Here is a 23,286-nt window from a genome sequence, read left to right as displayed (position 1 = left end):
CACGCATATTACGTGTATATTACGTGTAATGTACGTGTATATTACGTGTAATGTACGTGTATATTACGTGTAATGTACGTGTATATTACGTGTATATTACGTGTAATATACGTGTATATTACGTGTAATGTACGTGTAATATACGTGTATATTACGTGTATATTACGTGTATATTATGTGTCTTACGTGTAATGTATGTGTATTTTATGTGTATATTACGTGTATATTACGTGTAATATACGTGTATTTTATGTGTATATTACGTGTATATTACGTGTATATTACGTGTATATTACGTGTATATTACGTGTAATATACGTGTATATTACGTGTATTACGTGTAATATACGTGTATATACGTGTAATATACGTGTATATTACGTGTAATATACGTGTATATTACGTGTAATATACGTGTATATTACGTGTAATATACGTGTATATTACGTGTATTACGTGTAATATACGTGTGTATTACGTGTAATATACGTGTATATTACGTGTATTACGTGTAATATACGTGTGTATTACGTGTAATATACACGTATATTACGTGTATTACGTGTAATTTACGTGTATATTACGTGTAATATACACGTATATTACACGTAATATGTGTAAACTCTGTGCAGTTTTGGTCAAATCCATGTTCTGTGTCAGATTCTTATTCTTATTAGTTCTTGTTTGTTCTCAGAAGCATCGTGACCTTCAGAGGATAAGTCATGTTCACACAAACATTAAACTGGCTCTTTCCTCTTTCAGGAGCCTGAGTTTGGGTCGGACTCCTCCTCTGACGGCGAGGCGGGCCAGGAGGCGGGCCAGGAGGCGGGCCAGGAGGCGGGCCAGGAAGCGGGCCAGGACGGCAGTGATGAAGAAGAGCTGGCCATGTGGTCTTCTGAGATTCTGACCATCGAACTGAACAAAGACCCGGACAAAGGCCTCGGCTTCAGCATCCTGGACTATCAGGTACACAAGTACACACAACTACAAGTACCTCTTAAACTGCAGTTAAAGTAAGTACAAGTACCTCTTAAACTGCAGTTACAGTAAGTACAAGTACCTCTTAAACTGCAGTTACAATAAGTACAAGTACCGCTTAAACTGCAGTTATAGTAAGTATAAATATTATTTGACTTGTAGAGTTCAGTTTAACCTGATCACGCCCACCTGCCCGTCCGCGGGCAATTACCAGACTTTAGAAGTTCTATTACATCATCACTTTTATTTTCGTGGTCAATACCAGCAAGTTATACATCATTTTAAAGATTATTTTCTCAACAAAACGAATATTTCATTGATTGAATAATATGCCCCAATAAGTAATTACCAATAGTGTCAAAGTCTCAACTTTTCATCAAAATGTCTTACCTGTTTTGCGAATTATGACGGCCTCATCAACGTTCAATCCTTCAGTAAGTGGACTTGTTCTGTCCGTAATAATCCACAGAAAAACAATATCCACTTGTATTTTTCCTGAAGTTTTCCGATTTCGAGATATTGTCAAGTAAACAGCCTTTTTGTCTGTGGAAAATTCACAACGAACGCTCGTCCGGCGCATTTCTCCGTCCATAACAAATGACCTTTTTGACTTATAAGATGGTGTTTGGCATCGATCTTTTCTTCAGACTGTTGGCTACAGAATGAGACCATCAGCTACAGAATGAGACCATCAGCTACAGAATGAGACCATCAGCTACAGAATGAGACCATCAGCTACAGAATGAGACCATCAGCTACAGAATGAGACCATCAGCTACAGAATGAGACCATCAGCTACAGAATGAGACCATCAGCTACAGAATGAGACCATCAGCTACAGAACGAGACCATCAGCTACAGAACGACAGAACGAGACCATCAGCTACAGAATGAGACCATCAGCTACAGAATGAGACCATCAGCTACAGAATGAGACCATCAGCTACAGAACGAGACCATCAGCTACAGAACGAGACCATCAGCTACAGAACGAGACCATCAGCTACAGAACGAGACCATCAGCTACAGAACGAGACCATCAGCTACAGAACGAGACCATCAGCTACAGAACGAGACCATCAGCTACAGAACGACAGAACGAGACCATCAGCGCTACAGAACGACAGAACGAGACCATCAGCGCTACAGAACGACAGAACGAGACCAACAGAACGAGACCATCAGCTACAGAACGACAGAACGAGACCATCAGCTACAGAACGACAGAACGAGACCATCAGCTACAGAACGAGACCATCAGCTACAGAACGAAACCATCAGCTACAGAATGAAACAAGACCATCAGCTACAGAACGAGACCATTGAATGTTTCTGTCCACGGGTTTGTTTTTTACAGCCTTTGGGGGAAAAATGCGCCGCTTCCGATGCACGCGTTCATATTATTTACATCCATATAGCGCGTGCTTAAGATGACGTAGAACATTTTGATTGACACCTTATTCTAGCCAATGAGCCAAGCTTTTGAACGGTGGGTGGGTTTTAGGAAACAGCCAGAGCTTGTGTTTACAATCCAGATGCACAAAGGCAGTAAAGAGCCAGTTTTTTCAACGTGCTGCCACCAGATTTTACGCATCACGTTTTCTGATCTTGTTAGCCTTTTGGACGTGCATTTTGTTAGATATGATATGTATTATACCAATACAAAAATATTATTATTTATTTATTTTTCACCTCTATATGGGAAATTCATGGGTAAACTCATATTTACACATTTTCACATACATTGTTTTTAGCAGTTACAGTAGGTATTAGTGGCCTAAAAAACATCAAAATGTATGTTTTATGATCATAGAGGAGCTAAAATTGTAATAAAACAGTTTGGCACATATTTGGATAACTTTTTGATACAAAAAGGTCAACAGCACCAAAATGCCTGTTCCCAGAGATCAGAAACTTTACACAGTTGTTGTCAACAAGATAAACAGCATGTACAGTGAACAGCATAAGCACACAATGAAGTATGTCCTGCTTAGGACCTTTACAAATGGACAATTTTCAGGCGAGAGTAAAAAAAAGGATGTATTTTAAATGTTTGTGCTTCTGTAGTGTGAGTTCTGAAGCCCTGACAGTGTTCATGTGCACATCTGCAGAAACTAAAAGACCTAAGCTTTCTAATGATGCATCACACTCACATGTGGAACATAACATCCTCTTTTAACAAGCAATGACATGTGGGTCTGACCAGTGTGCACAGGGCCAAAGAGGCGAATGGTAAGAGGTTAAACAGAAACCTGGGACTTTATTTCTATATTTCACTTCCTCTGGAGCTGCAGGTGAGCCGCGGCAGCCTAGTCTCTGCTGCTCTGCCCCGGGGCGACTGCGGCTCCCTGTCAGATCTAACTGAAGCTTTTGAGTCAAGTCCCAGAAGAACGAGCTTAAAAAAGAAACTAGCACTTCCGGCGTCACTCAGTGTTTCTCCACCTTCTCCTCTTCTCCTCCTCCCCTGTACTCTCCCTCTCTCCTCCCTCTCTCCTCTCCTCCCCCCTCGTCTCCTGTCTTCACTCCGTCTCGTCTTTGCTAGTTTAATTCCTGAGGCGTTGAATTTGAGCCAAACACCTTTTTCCTCAGAAAAGAGTCGAGGCTAAAAACGTCCAGATTTAAGAGGAAACTTACTGTAAATGTAGTGGTTTAGTCCTGGTTTAGACCTTGTTTAGACCTTGTTTAGACCTTGTTTAGTCCTGGTTTAGTCCTGGTTTAGTCCTGGTTTAGTCCTGGTTTAGACCAGGTTTAGTCCAGGTTTAGACCAGGTTTAGTCCTGGTTTAGACCAGGTTTAGTCCAGGTTTAGACCAGGTTTAGTCCTGGGTTAGACCAGGTTTAGACCTGAGTTAGACCTGGTTCAGTCCTGGTTCAGTCCTGGTTTAGCTTGAATGAAACTTTCTTTCGTTCTGACTCTAAACTCAGGGACCTAAACTTACTTCCTCCTGGAGATGTTTGTTTGTGAAACTTCGGTGTCAAAGGTCGGACTGGAGCTCCGACAGTGACGTGTGATTGACAGGCGGTAGTTCTGGGCTGCAGTGAGGAGGCGGCGCCCCCTGACTGCACCTGGAAGCACTGCGTCTCCTTCTGGCTCCTTCTGGCTCACACTCAAACACTTTCTGGCAGAAGCTGAAGAGTATCTCTCTGAGGAAGACGAGTGTGTTTTAGGCTCGAGTCCAAATGTGTGTTCAGGACAGAGTTCAGCCGCGTTCAACCGCGCAGCGCTGCAGTTTGAGCGCTTTGTGTCATGTGAAGTTTCAGACATTCACACCGCAAAGTTTAGAGTCTCACAAAGGTTTTAAAGTTTCACCAAGGGTTTCTGCAGAAGGAACTAACAGAACTCAACCACAGACGTAAAATGTACAAGTTTGACTCAAGAAGGTCCAGACCAGGGTCCAGACCAGGATCTAGACCAGGATCTAGACCAGGATCTAGACCAGGATCAAGACCAGGATCAAGACCAGGATCAAGACCAGGATCCGCTCTCTGGTCTCTGGTCCGCTCTCTGGTCTCTGGACCGCTCTCTGGTCCGCTCTCTGGTCTCTGGACCACTCTCTGGTCCGCTCTCTGGTCCGCTCTCTGGTCCGCTCTCTGCTTTCCGCTCTCTGCTCTGCTCTCTGGTCCGCTCTCTGCTCTCTGGTCCTCTCTCTCCTCTCTGGTCCTCTTTCTCCTCTGGTCCGCTCTCTGGTCTGCTCTCTGGTCCACTCTCTGGTCCGCTCTCTGCTCTCTGGTCCGCTCTCTGGTTTATCTCTCTGGTTTATCTCTCTCTCTCTCAGGACCCTCTGGACCCTGGTCGCTGTGTCATGGTCGTCCGGTCTCTGGTCCAAGGCGGGTCTGCGGAGCGGAGTAGGCGTCTGTTGCCGGGCGACCAGGTGGTGTGGGTGAACTCGTCTCAGCTCTGTGACCTTTCTCTGTCTGAGGCTGTGGACGTGCTCAAGACTGCCCCAGCTGGACAAGTGCGGCTCGGCATCAGGAAGCCTCTGGTACTGAGCCAGGGCGGGGACCCGGGCATATCTGTTAGTTTCTTAATATTGAGAGTTGTTGTGTAGGTCAAAGGTTAAAGGTTAAATTGTCTAAATTGTGTTCTGGTGGAGACAGGAGACGCAGGAGCAGGCGGAGAACAGGTAATGCTAGTTTGTGTAGAGTGTAGTCTGTGTAGAGTGTAGTCTGTGTAGAGTGTAGTCTGTGTAGAGTGTAGTCTGTGTAGAGTGTAGTCTGTGTAGAGTGTAGTCTGTGTAGAGTGTAGTCTGTGTAGAGTGTAGTCTGTGTAGAGTGTAATCTGTGTAGAGTGTAGTATGTGTAGAGTGTAGTATGTGTAGAGTGTAGTCTGTGTAGAGTAGTCTGTGTAGAGTGTAGTCTGTGTAGAGTGTAGTCTGTGTAGAGTGTAGTCTGTGTAGAGTGTAGTCTGTGTAGAGTGTAGTCTGTGTAGAGTGTAGTCTGTGTAGAGTGTAGTCTGTGTAGAGTGTAGTCTGTGTAGAGTGTAGTCTGTGTAGAGTGTAGTCTGTGTAGAGCGTAGTCTGTGTAGAGCGTAGTCTGTGTAGAGCGTAGTCTGTGTAGAGCGTAGTCTGTGTAGAGCGTAGTCTGTGTAGAGCGTAGTCTGTGTAGAGCGTAGTCTGTGTAGAGCGTAGTCTGTGTAGAGCGTAGTCTGTGTAGAGCGTAGTCTGTGTAGAGCGTAGTCTGTGTAGAGCGTTGTCTGTGTAGAGTGTAGTGTGTAGTCTGTGTTGTCTGTGTTGTGTGTAGAGTGTAGTATAGAGTATATTTCATCCTCTTTTCTCCTCTAAACTGTAGAACGCAGTATATTTTGTGCTGAGTCAGACTTTGATAAAGTGCTGTCTCAGACTCATCTCTTTAAACTCAGAGGTTTCTCCAGGACAAGCTCTGCACCACATACTCCTACTGCAAATACTACTGCAAATACTACAACTGCAAGTACTACTGCAAATACTACTACTACTACTGCAAGTACTACTACTACTGCAAGTACTACTACTACTGCAAGTTCTACTGCTACTGCAAGTTCTACTGCTACTGCAAGTACTACTACTACTAGTGCTGCAAATACTACTACTATGATTTGTGTTTCATCAGATCTGAAGTAAACATTAATATTAGACTTATTTAGTATTTATTTATGATGTTTATGTTTTGTTTTTCTGTTCTTAAGGCGATTGTCCAATCAGAAAGCAGAATGAGCTCGCTGTGGGTTGCCAGGTCCAAATAAACCTTCTCTCAGCTCTGTCCTGTCTCTCTCCTTTTCTCTTTTTCTCCTCTTCCTTCCCTCTTCCTTTCCTCTTCCTCCCCCCTTCCTCCCCCCTTCCTTCCCTCTTCCTTCCCTCTTCCTTCCCTCTTCCTTTCCTCTTTCTTCCCTCTTCCTTCCCTCTTTCTTCCCTCTTCCTTCCCTCTTTCTTCCCTCTTCCTTTCCTCTTTCTTCTCTTCCTTTCCTCTTTCTTCTCTTCCTTTCCTCTTCCCCTCTTCCGTTCCTCTTCCGTTCCTCTTCCGTTCCTCTTCCGTTCCTCTTCCGTTCCTCTTCCGTTCCTCTTCCTTTCCTCTTCCTTTCCTCTTCCTTTCCTCTTCCTTCCCTCTTTCTTCTCCTCTTTGTTTCCTCTTTATTTCGAATGACACACTGAAGATCTGTTTGATCAAAGATAAAGGTCCAACCCTTTCAAATACTTGCAGTTGACTGCATCCTTAGGAGGAGGAACATGTTAATATAAAGCTTAATATATTCTATAATACATGAGAAGTGTGACTTTAAAAACAAACAATTAACAATTGAATTAATTGTTTTTTCAGTTTTCTCTGGACGACGTTCAGTCTTTTCCCTCTAATCTGGAGGACGACAACGAGCCGGAGCTGATCCTGGACGGAGGACTTCCTCGTTACTCCCTTTTGACCTCTGTGACCCCTGCAACCGCTGACCTTTCATCTGCCGGGAGCCGGGAGATGGCGGTGGATGAGGAGCAGGAAGTGACACAGGGTAAAACCAGAGAAGAAGAGGAAGACGAGCAGAGGCCGCCTCCTCCAAGCTGGGACGAGTGGAGATGCTCTCTGGGGAGGAGCAAGGGGTCAGAGGTCAAAGGATCAGAAGTCAAAGGGTCAGAGGTCAAAGGGTTAGAGGTGAGTGTTAGGGGGACCACAACTCCCCACAGAGCGGTTCACACTAACATGTGGCCCTTCACTTTGTTTGACATGTGGCCCTTTGCTTTGTCTGTCAAACATGTGGCCCTTCACTTTGTCTGTCAAACATGTGGCCCTTCACTTTGTCTGTCCAACATGTGGCCCTTCACTTTGTCTGTCAAACATGTGGCCCTTCACTTTGTCTGTCCAACATGTGGCCCTTCACTTTGTCTGTCAAACATGTGGCCCTTCACTTTGTCTGTCAAACATGTGGCCCTTCACTTTGTCTGTCCAACATGTGGCCCTTCACTTTGTCTGTCCAACATGTGGCCCTTCGCTTTGTGTCTAACATGTGGCCCTTCGCTTTGTGTCTTACATGTGTCCCTTTGCTTTGTGTCTTACATGTGGCCCTTCACTTTGTCTGTCAAACATGTGGCCCTTCACTTTGTCTGTCAAACATGTGGCCCTTCACTTTGTCTGTCCAACATGTGGCCCTTCACTTTGTCTGTCAAACATGTGGCCCTTCACTTTGTCTGTCCAACATGTGGCCCTTCACTTTGTCTGTCCAACATGTGGCCCTTCACTTTGTCTGTCAAACATGTGGCCCTTCACTTTGTCTGTCAAACATGTGGCCCTTCACTTTGTCTGTCCAACATGTGGCCCTTCACTTTGTCTGTCAAACATGTGGCCCTTCACTTTGTCTGTCCAACATGTGGCCCTTCACTTTGTCTGTCAAACATGTGGCCCTTCACTTTGTCTGTCCAACATGTGGCCCTTCGCTTTGTGTCTAACATGTGGCCCTTTGCTTTGTGTCTTACATGTGGCCCTTCACTTTGTCTGTCAAACATGTGGCCCTTCACTTTGTCTGTCAAACATGTGGCCCTTCACTTTGTCTGTCCAACATGTGGCCCTTCACTTTGTCTGTCAAACATGTGGCCCTTCACTTTGTCTGTCCAACATGTGGCCCTTCGCTTTGTGTCTAACATGTGGCCCTTCGCTTTGTGTCTTACATGTGGCCCTTTGCTTTGTGTCTTACATGTGGCCCTTCACTTTGTCTGTCAAACATGTGGCCCTTCACTTTGTCTGTCCAACATGTGGCCCTTCACTTTGTCTGTCAAACATGTGGCCCTTCACTTTGTCTGTCAAACATGTGGCCCTTCACTTTGTCTGTCCAACATGTGGCCCTTCACTTTGTCTGTAAAACATGTGGCCCTTCACTTTGTCTGTCCAACATGTGGCCCTTCACTTTGTCTGTCAAACATGTGGCCCTTCACTTTGTCTGTCAAACATGTGGCCCTTCACTTTGTCTGTCAAACATGTGGCCCTTCACTTTGTCTGTCCAACATGTGGCCCTTCACTTTGTCTGTCCAACATGTGGCCCTTCACTTTGTCTGTCAAACATGTGGCCCTTCACTTTGTCTGTCCAACATGTGGCCCTTCACTTTGTCTGTCCAACCTGTGGCCCTTCGCTTTGTGTCTTACATGTGGCCCTTCACTTTGTCTGTCAAACATGTGGCCCTTCACTTTGTCTGTCAAACATGTGGCCCTTCACTTTGTCTGTCCAACATGTGGCCCTTCACTTTGTCTGTCCAACATGTGGCCCTTCACTTTGTCTGTCAAACATGTGGCCCTTCACTTTGTCTGTCCAACATGTGGCCCTTCGCTTTGTGTCTTACATGTGGCCCTTTGCTTTGTGTCTTACATGTGGCCCTTCACTTTGTCTGTCAAACATGTGGCCCTTCACTTTGTCTGTCAAACATGTGGCCCTTCACTTTGTCTGTCCAACATGTGGCCCTTCACTTTGTGTCCAACATGTGGCCCTTCACTTTGTGTCAAACATGTGGCCCTTCACTTTGTGTCAAACATGTGGCCCTTCACTTTGTCTGTCCAACATGTGGCCCTTCACTTCGTGTCCAACATGTGGCCCCTTCACACTTGCTGCGACAAAAAACAATATAATTATTGTTTAAATGTAAAAAGAGCGTAAGATAAAAGTTATATTTTTGTTTTTCAGGTGCAGCAACAAGATAAAACTGTGACTTCTGACCCGGAGTCTGTGACATCTGCGAAAAGAGGTCAGGGAGGGCATCTAACACACTCTGGCACACTCTGGCATACTCTGGCACACTCTGACACACGACGTGACGTGGACTTGGTTTGGTCCTGACGTGGACGTGGACTTGGTCTGGTCCTGACGTGGACTTGGTCTGGTCCTGACGTGGACGTGGTTTGGTCCTGACGTGGACGTGGACTTGGTCTGGTCCTGACGTGGACTTGGTCTGGTCCTGACGTGGACTTGGTCTGGTCCTGACGTGGACTTGGTCTGGTCCTGACGTTGGCTTGGTTTGGTCCTGACGTTGGCTTGGTTTGGTCCTGACGTTGGCTTGGTTTGGTCCTGACGTTGGCTTGGTTTGGTCCTGACGTTGGCTTGGTTTGGTCCTGACGTGGACTTGGTCTGGTCCTGACGTGGACTTGGTCTGGTCCTGACGTGGACTTGGTCTGGTCCTGACGTGGACTTGGTCTGGTCCTGACGTGGACTTGGTTTGGTCCTGACGTGGACTTGGTTGGCTTGGTTTGGTCCTGACGTTGGCTTGGTTTGGTCCTGACGTTGGCTTGGTTTGGTCCTGACGTGGACTTGGTCTGGTCCTGAGGTGGGCTTGGTCTGGTCCTGACGTGGGCTTGGTCTGGTCCTGACGTGGACTTGGTCTGGTCCTGAGGTGGGCTTGGTCTGGTCCTGACGTGGACTTGGTCTGGTCCTGACGTGGACTTGGTTTGGTCCTGACGTGGACTTGGTTTGGACCTGACGTGGACTTGGTTTGGACCTGAAGTGGACTTGGTTTGGTCCTGACGTTGGCTTGGTTTGGTCCTGACGTGGACTTGGTCTGGTCCTGACGTGGACTTGGTCTGGTCCTGACGTGGACTTGGTCTGGTCCTGACGTGGACGTTGGCTTGGTGTGGTCCTGACGTTGGCTTGGTTTGGTCCTGACGTTGGCTTGGTCTGGTCCTGACGTGGACTTGGTTTGGTCCAGATCCGTACAGTGATCACATGATGGCGGGAGGGCATCTGACATGTTCTGTGTTTCAGACTGGAGCGAGGCCGACCCTGAGCTCACGCTGACTGACACTGACACAGAGTGAGTATCGCAGAGCCACAGCGCCACCTGCTGCTCGCCACACTCACTGCACGGAACACGATCACAAGGGGCAATTGTGTTCTTTTAGATCAGTGCAAGTCGTGAACACAGAGCGACGGAGGAGGCGGGGCCAAGCAGGGACCTATCCACCAATCAGGGGAGCCCAAAAGTGAGCTAGCTCCAGCAGCCAATCAGAGTCCTGTTTCCTGTGTTTCAGTCCTGTTTCCTGTGTTTCAGTCCTGTTTCCTGTGTTTCAGTCCTGTTTCCTGTGTTTTTCAGTCGTGTTTCCTGTGTGTTTCAGTTGTGTTTCCTGTGTGTTTCAGTCCCGTTTCCTGTGTGTTTCAGTCGTGTTTCCTGTGTGTTTCAGTCGTGTTTCCTGTGTGTTTCAGTCCCGTTTCATGTGTGTTTCAGTCGTGTTTCAGTCGTGTTTCAGTCGTGTTTCAGTCCCGTTTCCTGTGTGTTTCTTGTGTGTTTCTTGTGCGTTTCTTGTGCGTTTCCTGTGTGTTTCATGTGTGTTTCAGTCGTGTTTCCTGTGTGTTTCAGGGATCTTCCAGAGCGAGAGGATGGAGAGGGAGAGGAGACTCCGGCCTTCAGTCACTGGGGACCTCCCAGAAGGTTGGACATTTTTCAGTGAAGCTGCTTCTCTTGGGGCTGTGGGGCGGGGCATGGATGGATCCTGCTGGGCGGGGCATGTCCTGGGTTTGGGGTCGATCCTGCTGGGCGGGGCATAGGGATGCGTACCGGTACGACGGACCGGATCTGGACTCATAATAATTCTAGCACCACATACTATATCCTTTTTTGTTCTAGAATCTAGACCATCTTAAACCTTCCATTGATTGCGAAATTCGCGCTGGAAAAGACGTAAACACTGCGCCGCTGTCAATGGCGCACATGGACCCTAATTAGTGACGCACGCGTCTTCCGGGCAGAAGTTGAAGCCGGCGAAATAAGTTTAAAGATGCGAGAGACAGCGGGGAACCGTGTCCACATGTGAACACTGAAGTGAAGCCGGTGAGATCGCTGGATTTATCTGAACAGTTTTAAGCTGGGGCCGCCACCTGCGTTGATTGTGATTGTTAATGTGCTGCGGGCGTGGCTGCGTGTTAAAGGGGCGGGGTCAGCGTGGTCTTGTCTGGGTCTTTGGTCTGGTGTAAATATGAATGAAATAACTTGTGTTGTGTTGTGGTGTGATGTATTTGGTATTAAGTAAATACTAAGTCAAAGTAATATTGCTTAATTGCTGCATTCATTAATTGGAGTTTATATTTTGTAATAGTATTTGTATTCAACAGTTGTTAAATATGGTCTGGTGTTTATTGCGGCTAATATGATGTATTATTTTGATTTGTTGTGTAAAATATTTTCATATTCTACTTTTGATACTGCTAAGTTGATTGCTTTATAGTGATTCAAGTTGACTTTTATGCTAGTTTTTGTAACTCTGTTATTTTACACTGTGACCTAATTATTTACACTGGTGTATTGTCAGTTTGAAGGTTTTTACCTGACTTTTGATAACAATCGATCTACAAAATTAAAGAGTGGAAATGTATCTAAAGGCAAAACATAGTATCAGATGAAACAGCTGCTTTGACCCTTGACCCAGACTAACTCTGTCAACACTCAACATGCTCTTGTTCCTCAAGTGAAACACATGCATGTGTGTTAACCATGGATGTATTATGGTGTTAACTGTTAAGCTATAGTTTAGCAGCTAGCTAGTAGCTTGTGATTTGTAAGTTTAAAGTGAAAAAACGTGAATAAAGCAAGTTGAGTTTATTTCAATCTGCAGTTAAGCCTTGTGTTTGATAGTCGTCCTTGTTCAAGTGTCTTCAACTTCATTTAGCCAAGTAGCTTGTGTTATGCTGTTATAACATTATGCAAAAATGGCATGGATTCAGGTCCGGACTCATTAGGTCCGGACCTGAACCTAAACCCCTGGATTCGAATCCGGACTTGAACCTGAACGTGGGTTTAGGTCTGCATCCCTAGCGGGGCATGTCTTGGGGGGGGGGGGTGGATCCTGCTGGGCGGGGCATGTCCTGGGCGGATCCTGCTGGGCGGGGCATGTCCTGGGGGCGGATTGACCTTTTGTTAAAACTGTTAAACTCGCTCTCATTTCTGATTGGCTCAGGGTGCAGGTATGGGTGGAGCCTGGACAGTCTCTCGGCCTCAGTATCGTCGGAGGGCGTCATGTGATCAAACGCCTCAGAAACGGCGAGGAGCTGAAGGGCATTTTCATCAAACAAGTGCTGAAACAGAGTCCAGCAGATCTGAGCGGGAGTCTGAAGACCGGGGACAAGATCCTGGAGGTGAGACCAGGACCCGGACCGAGACTAGGACTGAGACCGAGACTAAGACCAGGACTAAGACCGGGACCAGGACTGAGACCGGGACCGGGACCAGGACTGAGACCGAGACCGGGACCAGGTCTAAAGCAGGTCTTGTTGCAGGTGAATGGAGAGGACTTGAGGACAGCGTCTCATGAAGAAGCTGTGAAGGCGATAAAATCCTCCCAGAGTCCAGTTCTGTTTGTGGTTCAGAGTCTGTGCAGCGCTCCACGGGTAAAAACACAAGAGTCATTATTCATAATAAAGAGTTATTCATAAGGCTACCCCAAATAAATTGTCTGTTTGCTGTAACCCGAGTCAACATTTTTCATCTGGCTCGGTCGGTAGGCAAATTCTTATTTTTTTTCACTTTGAAGGCAAAAAAAAGATCCAAATTTAGTCATTTTTTGAGTCGGAGTGACCACCAGGGGTCAGGCTTCAACAGGCAATAACGGAAAACGTCTCTATCAACCTGATCGGGAGACAAAATCTCACGGTTTTAAGATATTTCAATCGACCTTTTGTACACCGCTATCCTTTATTTTGGTAGCTAAGGCGAGCGGGGGGAACATGCGGGGGACACGGGCGCCGCCATGTTTGTTGTGATGACGCTACTGGGCGTGTTTCAATCCCAGAATGCATTTGCGTAAGTCAAATTTCACACCCTGACAGAGCCTGGCATTACTCTGGACATCTCACTGGCACCGACATGGGCAAACTAACTTGTTAAAGGCAATATGACAACTCCTATGCGCGGTCTGTTTTGTTACAGACGCATGTGGGGGACTGAAAATGATGACGCGCATTTGCTACGCTGTGCGTTATCAGTCCTTTGAGATGAAAGTCAAGTTAACAAGCGTGATAAAAATATTTGACACGGTGGTCGGCAAAATGATTGAAAAATAAAAGATTTTGACGTTTTTTCAGCAAAATGCTGATATTTATTTTTCAGTCGGCTAGTTTCATAGCGGGTCGGTCGGGTTACAGCAAACAGACATTATTTTGCTCAGCCTAATAATAGTCTGAGCTGAAACACACTTTTTTATGTCATTGTGACTTTACACAAATAATGAGTTATAATTATACATTATATTTAAGTGTAATACTTCATCCAGAACATGAAAGTCAAAGGAAATGAATAAACAGCAGTGTTCTGGCTGAGGGGTCCTCAGCTGCCAGGGGCCCCAGCCATGCTGCCGCGGACCCCCGCCATGCGACCTCGGGCCCCCGCCATGCGGCCGCGGGCCCCCGCCATGCGGCCGCAGACCCCTGCCATGCTCGAAAGATACCTCTCGCGCGTTCAGGTGCCACGGGCAGCGCGGGCGAGGAGCGCCGCCCAAAAGCCAACATGATCACGCTCCGCCCCTCAGGAGCTCGTCGTTAGAAGCGCCGCTTTATTTTGTAAAAGCGTCTGAGAACACGCCACTCCTGAGAGGCGGAGTCTGATGCAAATGTTTCAAGTACTTTTTGCTAGCTCCGCCCACGGCGTCCTGAGAACACTGAACAAACATATTTGATGATCAGGATTTACTCATATTTTATTTCTATTCTTCATCATCAACACATAAAATATAAAATGATCAAACCAAAAAATGTGAAATCAACTGACTATTGTACATTTCATGAAATTCTTCTGTTTATTTAATTAATGTTTATTTTTTCTTGTATCGTTTGTTTCAGCCTGTGTCAGTTCTGGCCCCGAGTTACAGTCAACACCGAGCCAAGAGGAGCCAGTCTCCGGTGAGTGACCACCGCTGCCTCCTGGTGGGTGCTGCCTCCTGGTGGGTGGTGCTGCCTCCTGGTGGGTACTGCCCCCTGGTGGTGCTGCCCCCTGGTGGGTACTGCCCCCTGGTGGTGCTGCCCTCTGGTGGTGCTGCCCCCTGGTGGTGCTGCCTCGTGGAGGCAGCGCCCTTCGGAGTCTCTGTGTTTATGACATGATCTTGGAGAATCATGAGTAAAATGAACATATTGTTAATGTCACATTTCCTCATCGTGGAATAAAAGCTTTTATATTGATAGAGTTCAGAGCTTGTTGTAGCTTTTAACAAAATGTGTTAAATTATATTTATTTTAATTTAACAGAACCCAGACTTTGCCCCGCCCCCTCAGCGAGACCCGCCTCCATACAGACCTCCTAGCCAATCAGACGCCAGCTCTGACCAGGACCAGGCCAAAGGTAAAAAAACACACTCTAAACTCTGAGGCGACTCTCGTTCTTCACCTTCAAAATACAAACTAAAGTCACATTATTATTTCAGAATCAAAGGTTTTTTTTGCCTTTGTTGATGAACAGAATCCACAACGAGGAATAAAAGTCGCAAAATAATATGTCAAAAAGAGCTTAGTTTAGAATTTACAAAAAGGGGGAGTGGCCTCCTACCCGAGGGGAGTGGCCTCCTGCCCGAGGGGAGTGGCTCTAGCGTACCACACGGTGATGGAGGAGGTGATGGAGGTCATGTAGAACTCATCCCCGTCCCAGATGAGCCTGATGAGGGTGGTGTCGTCGTGGCGTTGAGGGTGGTGTCGTCGTGGCAATGAGGGTGGTGTCGTCATGGCGATGAGGGTGGTGTCGTCATGGCGATGAGGGTGGTGTCGTGATGGTGATGAGGGTGGTGTCGTCATGGTGATGAGCATGGTGTCTACATGGTGATGGTGATGAGCGTGGTGTCGTCATGGTGATGAGCATGGTGTCGTCATGGTGATGAGCATGGTGTCGTGATGGTGATGAGGGCGGTGTCGTGGTGGTGATGAGGGTGGTGTCGTGATGGCGATGAGAGCGGTGTCGTGATGGCGATGAGCATGGTGTCGTCATGGTGATGGTGATGGTGATGGTGATGAGGGCGGTGTCGTGATGGCGATGAGAGCGGTGTCGTGATGGCTGGAGGTGCAGCAGTTTGTCACAGGGAGAAGAGCAGGGGAGAAAGTACACAGCCCTGTGCTGATAGTCCCAGTGTCTGAGACATTCTTCTCCAGCGGCACGCACTGCCTCCTTCAGTGCTCCACCTGCAGGTGGAGTCCAGGTGCTGCAGATGAAGTGGATTTAACGTCACGGCCTATTTCAGATTTTCATCAATAAAACACTTTATTCATAAATAACTCCAGAAGCTTCAGATTTTCTGTTTTATTTGGTCCAAAGGTCTCAGGAAAAGAACTGTTTGAGTTGTAGCTTTTCCCAGAATCCTTTGCTGCTTCTGTTCTGGACGTTTCAGAGTTTGACCTTGTGTTCTGTTTCAGGCTCCGAGCTGCACACGCCCCAAAAGGACCCGCTCGCCACGCCCTAAACTTTATTACATTCTTTAAACTCTTAAAAACTCTTAAACTCTTTTTAAAACTTTGAAGTTTCAAACGTTTATTCTTTTCAAAGTTTCTGATCATCTTTGGTGGAAATGACTCAAAAGTAAAACCAGATTTTGTTCAATAGAAACAATTTAAACTTTTTATTTATTTCCATATTTTATTTGTGTATTTTGATTTGCTCAATCTGCAGCAGTGCAAAAAACAGTCAGGAAAAGTACTTTCTACTTTTTAAAGAGATTTGGCTCTAAAAGTAAAAAGTATTCACTGTAAATGTGACTGAAGTACTTTTAATGTTGTACTTTACTTTCCACCGCTTCATTTGAACCTTTTGCATAAACGAAAAGGGAAAATGGACAAATGTCCCCCTAAACCTACAGTAATATCCCCCTAAACCTACATGGCCCTCTAAACCTACAGTAATGTCCCCCTAAACCTACATGGCCCTCTAAACCTACAGTAATGTCCCCCTAAACCTACATGTCCCCCTAAACCTACAGTAATGTCCCCCTAAACCTACATGGCCCTCTAAACCTACAGTAACGTCCCCCTAAACCTACATGGCCCTCTAAACCTACAGTAATGTCCCCCAAACCTACAGTAATGTCCCCCTAAACCTACATGTCCCCCTAAACCCACAGTAACGTCCCCCTAAACCTACATGTCCCCGTGTGGACAGTAATGTCCCCCTAAACCTACATGTGGAGCGGTGCATGCTGGGAAAGCGTTACCATAACATCTATAACGATTTTTCCCTCGATAAATGAAAAAGGATATTTTGGGGCTCAGTTTTGATGGTAACAAAGGAGATGTTTGTTAAAGACCACGTGACGTCAGTTCAAGGGACAAAGACAAACGGCACATTTCATGTTGAACATTAAGAACATTGAAGGTCGTTAAGTCTGAAACGTTTTATCATCTTTGTTTCTTCTGAAGTCAAAGATGATGTTTTTATGGCTTAATTTTACTTATTATTTTACTGCATAAAAACATCTGCTTTGTTACGGTCCTGGTCCCGGTTCTGGTGTTCAGTTGTGGAGGCCAGATTCTTTTCAAAGTTATTCTTTCTTCCTGATCTTTCGTAACATTTTTAAAATGTTTGGTCAAATATTTGTTTTAAATATTGTGTAAATGTTTTTATGAATCTTATGAATCAAATGTTTGAAATTCTCTGTTGTTGTGACATAATAAACATAATAAAAGTGTGACTTTAATGAACATAAAGAATGTGAAAGTCGAGGACACGTTTGCTTTAAACAATAAAAGCTGTTTCTGTTTTTGAGGCGTGTCATCAGGGCGCAGCTGAGGGGGCGTGGCCCGGACATGATGGCGTGGCCAGTTATGATTCATGAGTCATAATTAATGCTGTGTTTCATCTGTTGAACACGAAAGCTGATGTTTGACTGTGGCTCCTGAGTTTGTGTTCAAACTCAGACGTGAGCTTTATTGAGACCAGCTTCAGCACTGGACAGCTCCAGAGACCCCAGTGTAAAGTCCAGCACTGGACAGCTCCAGAAACACCCCAGGGCAAAGTCCAGCACTGGTCAGCTCCAGAAGGACCCACGGGCAAAGTCCAGCACTAGACGGCTCTAAAAGGACCCAAGGGCAAAGTCCAGCACTGGACAGCTCTAGAGACCCCAGGGCAAAGTCCAGCACTGAACAACTCCAGAAGGACCCAAGGGCAAAGTCCAGCACCGGACAGCGACACTGAGTCAGACACCTGCAAGGGTGAAGCTACGTACACACCGCGGCAGCCAAATCGCGCCCGACGCAGAATTTGAGCGCGTGTACATTTGAAAGACAAACGCACCAGACGCGTGTTCTCGACGCCCCGGACTCATGTCCGTAATATGCACTCAGCAGCAGACGTGCGTCCGAGTCGTCCTGCGCACATTCTCAGTGGAGGAGTTGTGCTGTGTTGCTTTTCTCATAATGTAAATGGAGTTTAATGTTGGAGCATGGCTTTGGTTTATTAACTTTAAAAAGTCCAAAAGCGGAGGCGATGGGCTCCGGGGCCCGTGTGAGACCCGCAGATACTTCAGAGGTGAGCAGAGTTTAGTCAATATCATTATTTGCTGCTTTTTGAGGATTTTTTTTATCTTGCGTGGTTTGTTTTGGGTCTTTTTCCGGGTCGTGTGTAGCACGCCATCTCTGATTGGCTGCTGCGGCGCATCTGCTGCAGAAACCTGAACAAATCTGAACATGTCGCGCCAGCCGCTTTGGCTGCCTCGGTCGCCTCATACGAGCGCTCAAAGTGTCGAGAGCGTAAGAAAATGCACCAATCACGCCGCAAAAACGGAATGGAAAAAAGGAATCGCGCCACGGGAAACGCACTACGTGCTCGAATCGCGTTTATATTGACTTTGAATGTAAACTGGACACTTCGGCCGCCGCGGTGTGGAGGCCCCTTGAGTCTCAGAGAATAGACTTTAAAGCCGCTCTGCTTGTGTAAAAGTCTCTCCATGGCCTAGCACCAAAGTACATCTGACATGTTAGTGCCATATGAACCATCTCTGGTTCATATGGCTGGACTCTGAGGACCTCGGAGACGGGCCTCCTGCTGGTGCCAGAGTCGGGACTAAACATGGACCGGCCTCCTGCTGGTGCCCAGAGTCGGGACTAAACATGGACCGGCCTCCTGCTGGTGCCAGTGTGTTAAATTTGTGGTTGGCCTATTCACCCTGTAACCAGAGGTTGGCCCACTCAATATCCACAGCCAACATGACATTTCCATCCTGTCTGGAAGTTTAGTCCTGGTTTAGTCCTGGTTTAGTCCTGGTTTACTGCGCAAGAGAAGGGCGCAAGAACCTAGGAAAGGAGACGATGAGCTAGGAGACAAGAACAGGAGGGGGAGGGGTCAGAGCAGGAGGAGGGTGAGCTGCAGACGGAGGCGAGAGAGTGCAATGGAGGGAAAAACACAGAATCACTGCAGCACCAGCTCCACGAGAGAGAGAAAGGGACTGAACCAGGTCTAAACCGGGACTAAACCAGGTCTAAACCAGCACCCAACCAGGACCTAGACCAGGCCTAACCCAGAACCAAACCAGGACTTTCCATGGACCATGCTTCCTCCAGGTCAGTGCTGGTTTTCATGGTTCAGACGGAGATGGAGGTCACCTTTAGATCAGGACTAAACCTAAACCAGGACTAAACCAGGGCTAAACACCAGGACTAAACCGGAACTAAACCGGATGGTCTAAACCGGGGTCTAAACCAGGGACTAAACCAGGGACTAAACCATGGACTAAACCCGGACTGAACCAGGTCTTCTAGAGAGAGAGTGTTTATGAATAAAGTGTTTATTGATAAAAATCTGAAATAGTTGATTATTTTTTTACATCTTGATTTAATAATGTGTTTTGCCTTATAAAAACTTAAGTCTGTCACTGCAAAGTCTCTACCGGGTTTGGTCCTGTTTTAGTCCTGGTTTACACCTGGTTTGCACCAAGACATAAATTAAGACCAAAACAAAGAAATCAGACAAACAGATTTAGTTCAGGACTGAAGAGAGAATGTTCTGGAAGTATCGGGACTAGACCAGGACCTGGACAGGACCTGGACTCCCGTGTCCTCAGCTGTCTCTTGTGACTCATCACTGGTTCGTTATCTTCACTTCATCTGAAATCACAATTAAACTGTGACAAATGCTCCTCGGTGAGTGAGCTTTAAAACCCCAGAGGAGCTTCACTTATGACATTTGGTGAGAGTCTGGAGCCGAGGTGAAGAGCGCGAGACGGAGGCGACTTAAACCGGTTCAGACTCTGTTCCTGTCTCTTTCAGACCTGGTTCTGACCCGCTTCAAACCCGGTTCTAACCTGCTTCTGACCCGGGTCCTGTCTTTCTGACCCGTTTCTTGCCCGGTTCCTATCTCTTTCAGACCCAGTTCTGACCTGCTTCTGACCCGGTTCCTGTCTCTTTCAGACGCGGTTCTGACCCGGTTCATGTCTCTTTCAGACCCGGTTCTGACCCGGTTCCTGTCTCTTGCAGACCACTGGACCGAGCGTTATGCAGACCTTCCTGGGGACCTGTTCTGTGTGGACCTGGAGAAGGACCGGACTGGGCTTGGACTGAGTCTGGCCGGGAACCGGGACCGGTCCAGACTCAGCGTTTACATCGTAGGCCTGAGTCCGGGTGGCGCCGCGGCCAAAGACGGGCAGATACAGATCGGAGACGAGCTGCTCGAGGTAAAAGTACTGCAAGGATACTCGAGTACAAGTACTGGCCCGAGATAGTACTCAAGTAACAGTAAATGTATAATATTATATATGGCAAAACAAATTATTTAATATAAAAGGTGAGAATTCTGCACTTGTGATTCTTAGATATTTCCTCAACTTATACGTTTAAACCGTTTTTTTTTAAAATCATTTTAAAAACCTGAAAAGTGTTTGTAATAAACTATATGACATTTGGATCTCTGCTGTTTCCCGCGGGACTCACCGAGCTTTGGCTCCATCTACAGGCTGCAGAGGGAATGACAGTTTAGACTCTCACGTCCTGGTCACGGCTCAGTCGTTCTGATGGTGACAAGACGGAACTTAAATATGATTTATGGAGTTAAAAACTGAGCCGCGTCACAGGTAGAACATGAGATTGCAGGTAGAACATGACATTGCAGGTAGAACATGAAATCACACATCGAGCAGATTCAGAACGGCCTGTTTCTGAGGCTCGGAGCGAGAACAGTGTTAAAGAGAGACAAATTTAAAAACTATCGATTTGTGGGCCGGCCACAGGAGATATTCTGTTTCAGCTCAATAACCGGGTTCTGTTTCAGATCAATAACCGGGTTCTGTTTCAGATCAATAACCGGGTTCTGTTCCAGATCAATAACCAGGTTCTGTTCGGCCGCAGTCACCAGAACGCTTCAGCCATCATCAAGAGCTCGACGAGCAGAGTGAGGCTCATCCTGCTCAGGTAAAGACGCAAGACACGCGCCATTCTGGGCCAAACACACAGCATTCTGGGTCAAAACACGCGGCATTTTGACATTCTGGGTCAAAACACGCGGCATTCTGAGTCAAAACACATGGCATTCTGGGTCAAAACACACGGCATTCTGGGTCAAAACACGCGCCATTCTGGGTCAAAACACGCGCCATTCTGGGTCAAAACACACGCCTTTCTGGGTCAAAACACGTGCCATTCTGGGTCAAAAAAACATGCAGCATTCTGGGTCAAAAAAACTTGCAGCATTCTGGGTAAAAAAAAAACATGCAGCATTCTGGGTAAAAACATTTACATTTCAGAAATGCAGATGCAGTGAATCAAATGGCTGTGGCTCCGTTTCCGGCTCCTCCAGCGCTCAGCCCCGGGCCCTCTGAGGTAAGACCAGGACCTCAGACCAATCACAGCTCAGGACCTTGGGACCAATCACAGCTCAGGACCTCATGACCTCAGACCAATCACAGCTCAGGACCTCAGGACCAATCACAGCTCAGGACCTCAGGACCAATCACGGCTCAGGACCAATCACAGCTCAGGACTTCAGGACCAAACACAGCTCAGGACTTCAGGACCAATCACAGCTCAGGACCTCAGGACCAATCACAGTTCAGGACCTCAGGACCAATCACAGCTCAGGACCTCAGGACCAATCACAGCTCAGGACCTCAGGACCAATCACAGCTCAGGACCTCAGGACCAATCACAGCTCAGGACCTCAGGACCAATCACAGCTCAGGACCTCAGGACCAATCACAGCTCAGGACCTCAGGACCAATCACAGCTCAGGACCTCAGGACCAATCACAGCTCAGGACCTCAGGACCAATCACAGCTCAGGGCCTCAGACCAATCACAGCTCAGGGCCTCAGACCAATCACAGCTCAGGGCCTCAGACCAATCACAGCTCAGGGCCTCAGACCAATCACAGCTCAGGGCCTCAGACCAATCATAGCTCAGGACCTCAGGACCAATCACAGCTCAGGACCTCAGACTTCAGTGGTGGAACACGTGTTCAGTTTTGTCACAACAGTAAAAGTGCAGCTACAGGAGCAAAAGGATTAGTAAAAGTACTTCACACAGAACATTTGAAGCGTTAAATATGTGTTCATAAATACTTGTACTTCTATTGAAGTATCTTATTTATGTTGAGACTTGAACTCAGAACTTTTAGGCAGAATGTCACCATGAATGTGCTAAAATAAACTTTCAATCCAAATTAAAAGTAGTGTAGTGCAGTAAAAGTATAGATCCTGCTCTCAGATGAAGTAAAAGTACAGATGCATACATGTACTTTTACTTTTGTACTTTCTGTTGCTGTCTGAGCACAACATGGTTTACGTTGGTTTGGTTTATTTCTCAGGTTGTTCCTCCACTTCCTGTCTCTGGTCCCGCCCCTGCCACGGAGAAGCCCCGCCCTCCTGACCAGCTGACCCTAAGCCCCTCCCACAAACAGGTAAAAAGATTAAAATACAAAGAATAAATGTATTTTATTTATTTAGTGGGACAATGGCCCTGAGTGTGTGAAGAGAGCCAGAGGGTCAGATGGTGAGCGGGTTACAGGGTCAGAGATTCAAAGGTTCAGAGGTTCAAAGGGTCAAAGGGTCAGAGCTGGGGCGTTTATGGCCGCTGCAGAAACGCCATGACAAGCACTCGCCACATTTACTCCACAATGTTGACGTTTGTTTTTAGGAGACGCCCACAGAGGAGGCGGAGCTGAATGACATGAACAAGAGCTGCACTAGCTCCACCCACAGACACAGACAGGACACTGCAAACAAGAAGGTACCATTAACACCAGGGTCATTAACACGAGGGTCAGCAACACGAGGAGGGTCCTTAACACCAGGGTCATTAACACGAGGAGGGTCCTTAACACCAGGGTCATTAACACGAGGAGGGTCATTAACACCAGGGTCATTACCACAAGGAGGGTCATTACCACGAGGAGGGTCATAAACACGAGTGTATTCAACACCAGGGTCATTAACACGAGGGTCAGCAACACAAGGAGGGTCCTTAACACCAGGGTCATTAACACGAGTGTATTTAACACCAGGGTCATTACCACGAGAAGGGTCATTACCACGAGGAGGGTCATTACCACGAGGAGGGTCATTACCACGAGGAGGGTCATTAACACGAGTGTATTCAACACCAGGGTCATTAACACGAGGGTCAGCAACACGAGGAGGGTCATTAACACCAGGGTCATTAACACCAGGGTCATTAACACGAGTGTATTTAACACCAGGGTCATTAACACCAGGGTCATTACCACAAGGAGGGTCATTACCACAAGGAGGGTCATTACCACGAGGAGGGTCATTACCACGAGGAGGGTCATTACCACGAGGAGGGTCATGAACACAAGAACACGAGGAGGGTCTTTAACACAAGTATTTAACACCAGGGTCATTAACACCAGGGTCATTAACACCAGGGTCATTAACACGAAGAGGGTCATTAACACAAAGAGGGTCATTAAC

General features: G+C 46.8%; 1 protein-coding gene across 1 annotated transcript in view; it reads left to right on the top strand.

Moving 5' to 3' along the window:
* patj (PATJ crumbs cell polarity complex component) overlaps positions 1-23,286 on the top strand; it is a 54,377-nt gene that overhangs the window by 18,593 nt on the left and 12,498 nt on the right. The window contains exons 18-34 of the mRNA XM_072439328.1: positions 763-966; positions 4,753-5,021; positions 5,064-5,100; positions 6,770-7,093; positions 9,108-9,168; positions 10,179-10,227; positions 10,316-10,396; positions 10,771-10,842; positions 12,365-12,542; positions 12,684-12,794; positions 14,241-14,300; positions 14,643-14,736; positions 19,842-20,038; positions 20,680-20,771; positions 21,104-21,179; positions 22,161-22,253; positions 22,490-22,582. Of these exons, the coding sequence (XP_072295429.1) occupies positions 763-966; positions 4,753-5,021; positions 5,064-5,100; positions 6,770-7,093; positions 9,108-9,168; positions 10,179-10,227; positions 10,316-10,396; positions 10,771-10,842; positions 12,365-12,542; positions 12,684-12,794; positions 14,241-14,300; positions 14,643-14,736; positions 19,842-20,038; positions 20,680-20,771; positions 21,104-21,179; positions 22,161-22,253; positions 22,490-22,582 (2,091 nt within the window). The remainder of the gene's footprint in view (positions 1-762; positions 967-4,752; positions 5,022-5,063; positions 5,101-6,769; positions 7,094-9,107; positions 9,169-10,178; positions 10,228-10,315; positions 10,397-10,770; positions 10,843-12,364; positions 12,543-12,683; positions 12,795-14,240; positions 14,301-14,642; positions 14,737-19,841; positions 20,039-20,679; positions 20,772-21,103; positions 21,180-22,160; positions 22,254-22,489; positions 22,583-23,286) is intronic.

This window comes from Eucyclogobius newberryi, unplaced genomic scaffold (assembly GCF_026437365.1).
Source record: "Eucyclogobius newberryi isolate DKJ021-1_F unplaced genomic scaffold, fEucNew1.0.hap1 SCAF_9, whole genome shotgun sequence".
Taxonomy (NCBI): Eukaryota; Metazoa; Chordata; class Actinopteri; order Gobiiformes; family Gobiidae; genus Eucyclogobius; species Eucyclogobius newberryi.
The sequence above is the reverse complement of the archived record's forward strand: the minus strand, read 5'-3'. Positions and strand labels throughout refer to the sequence as shown.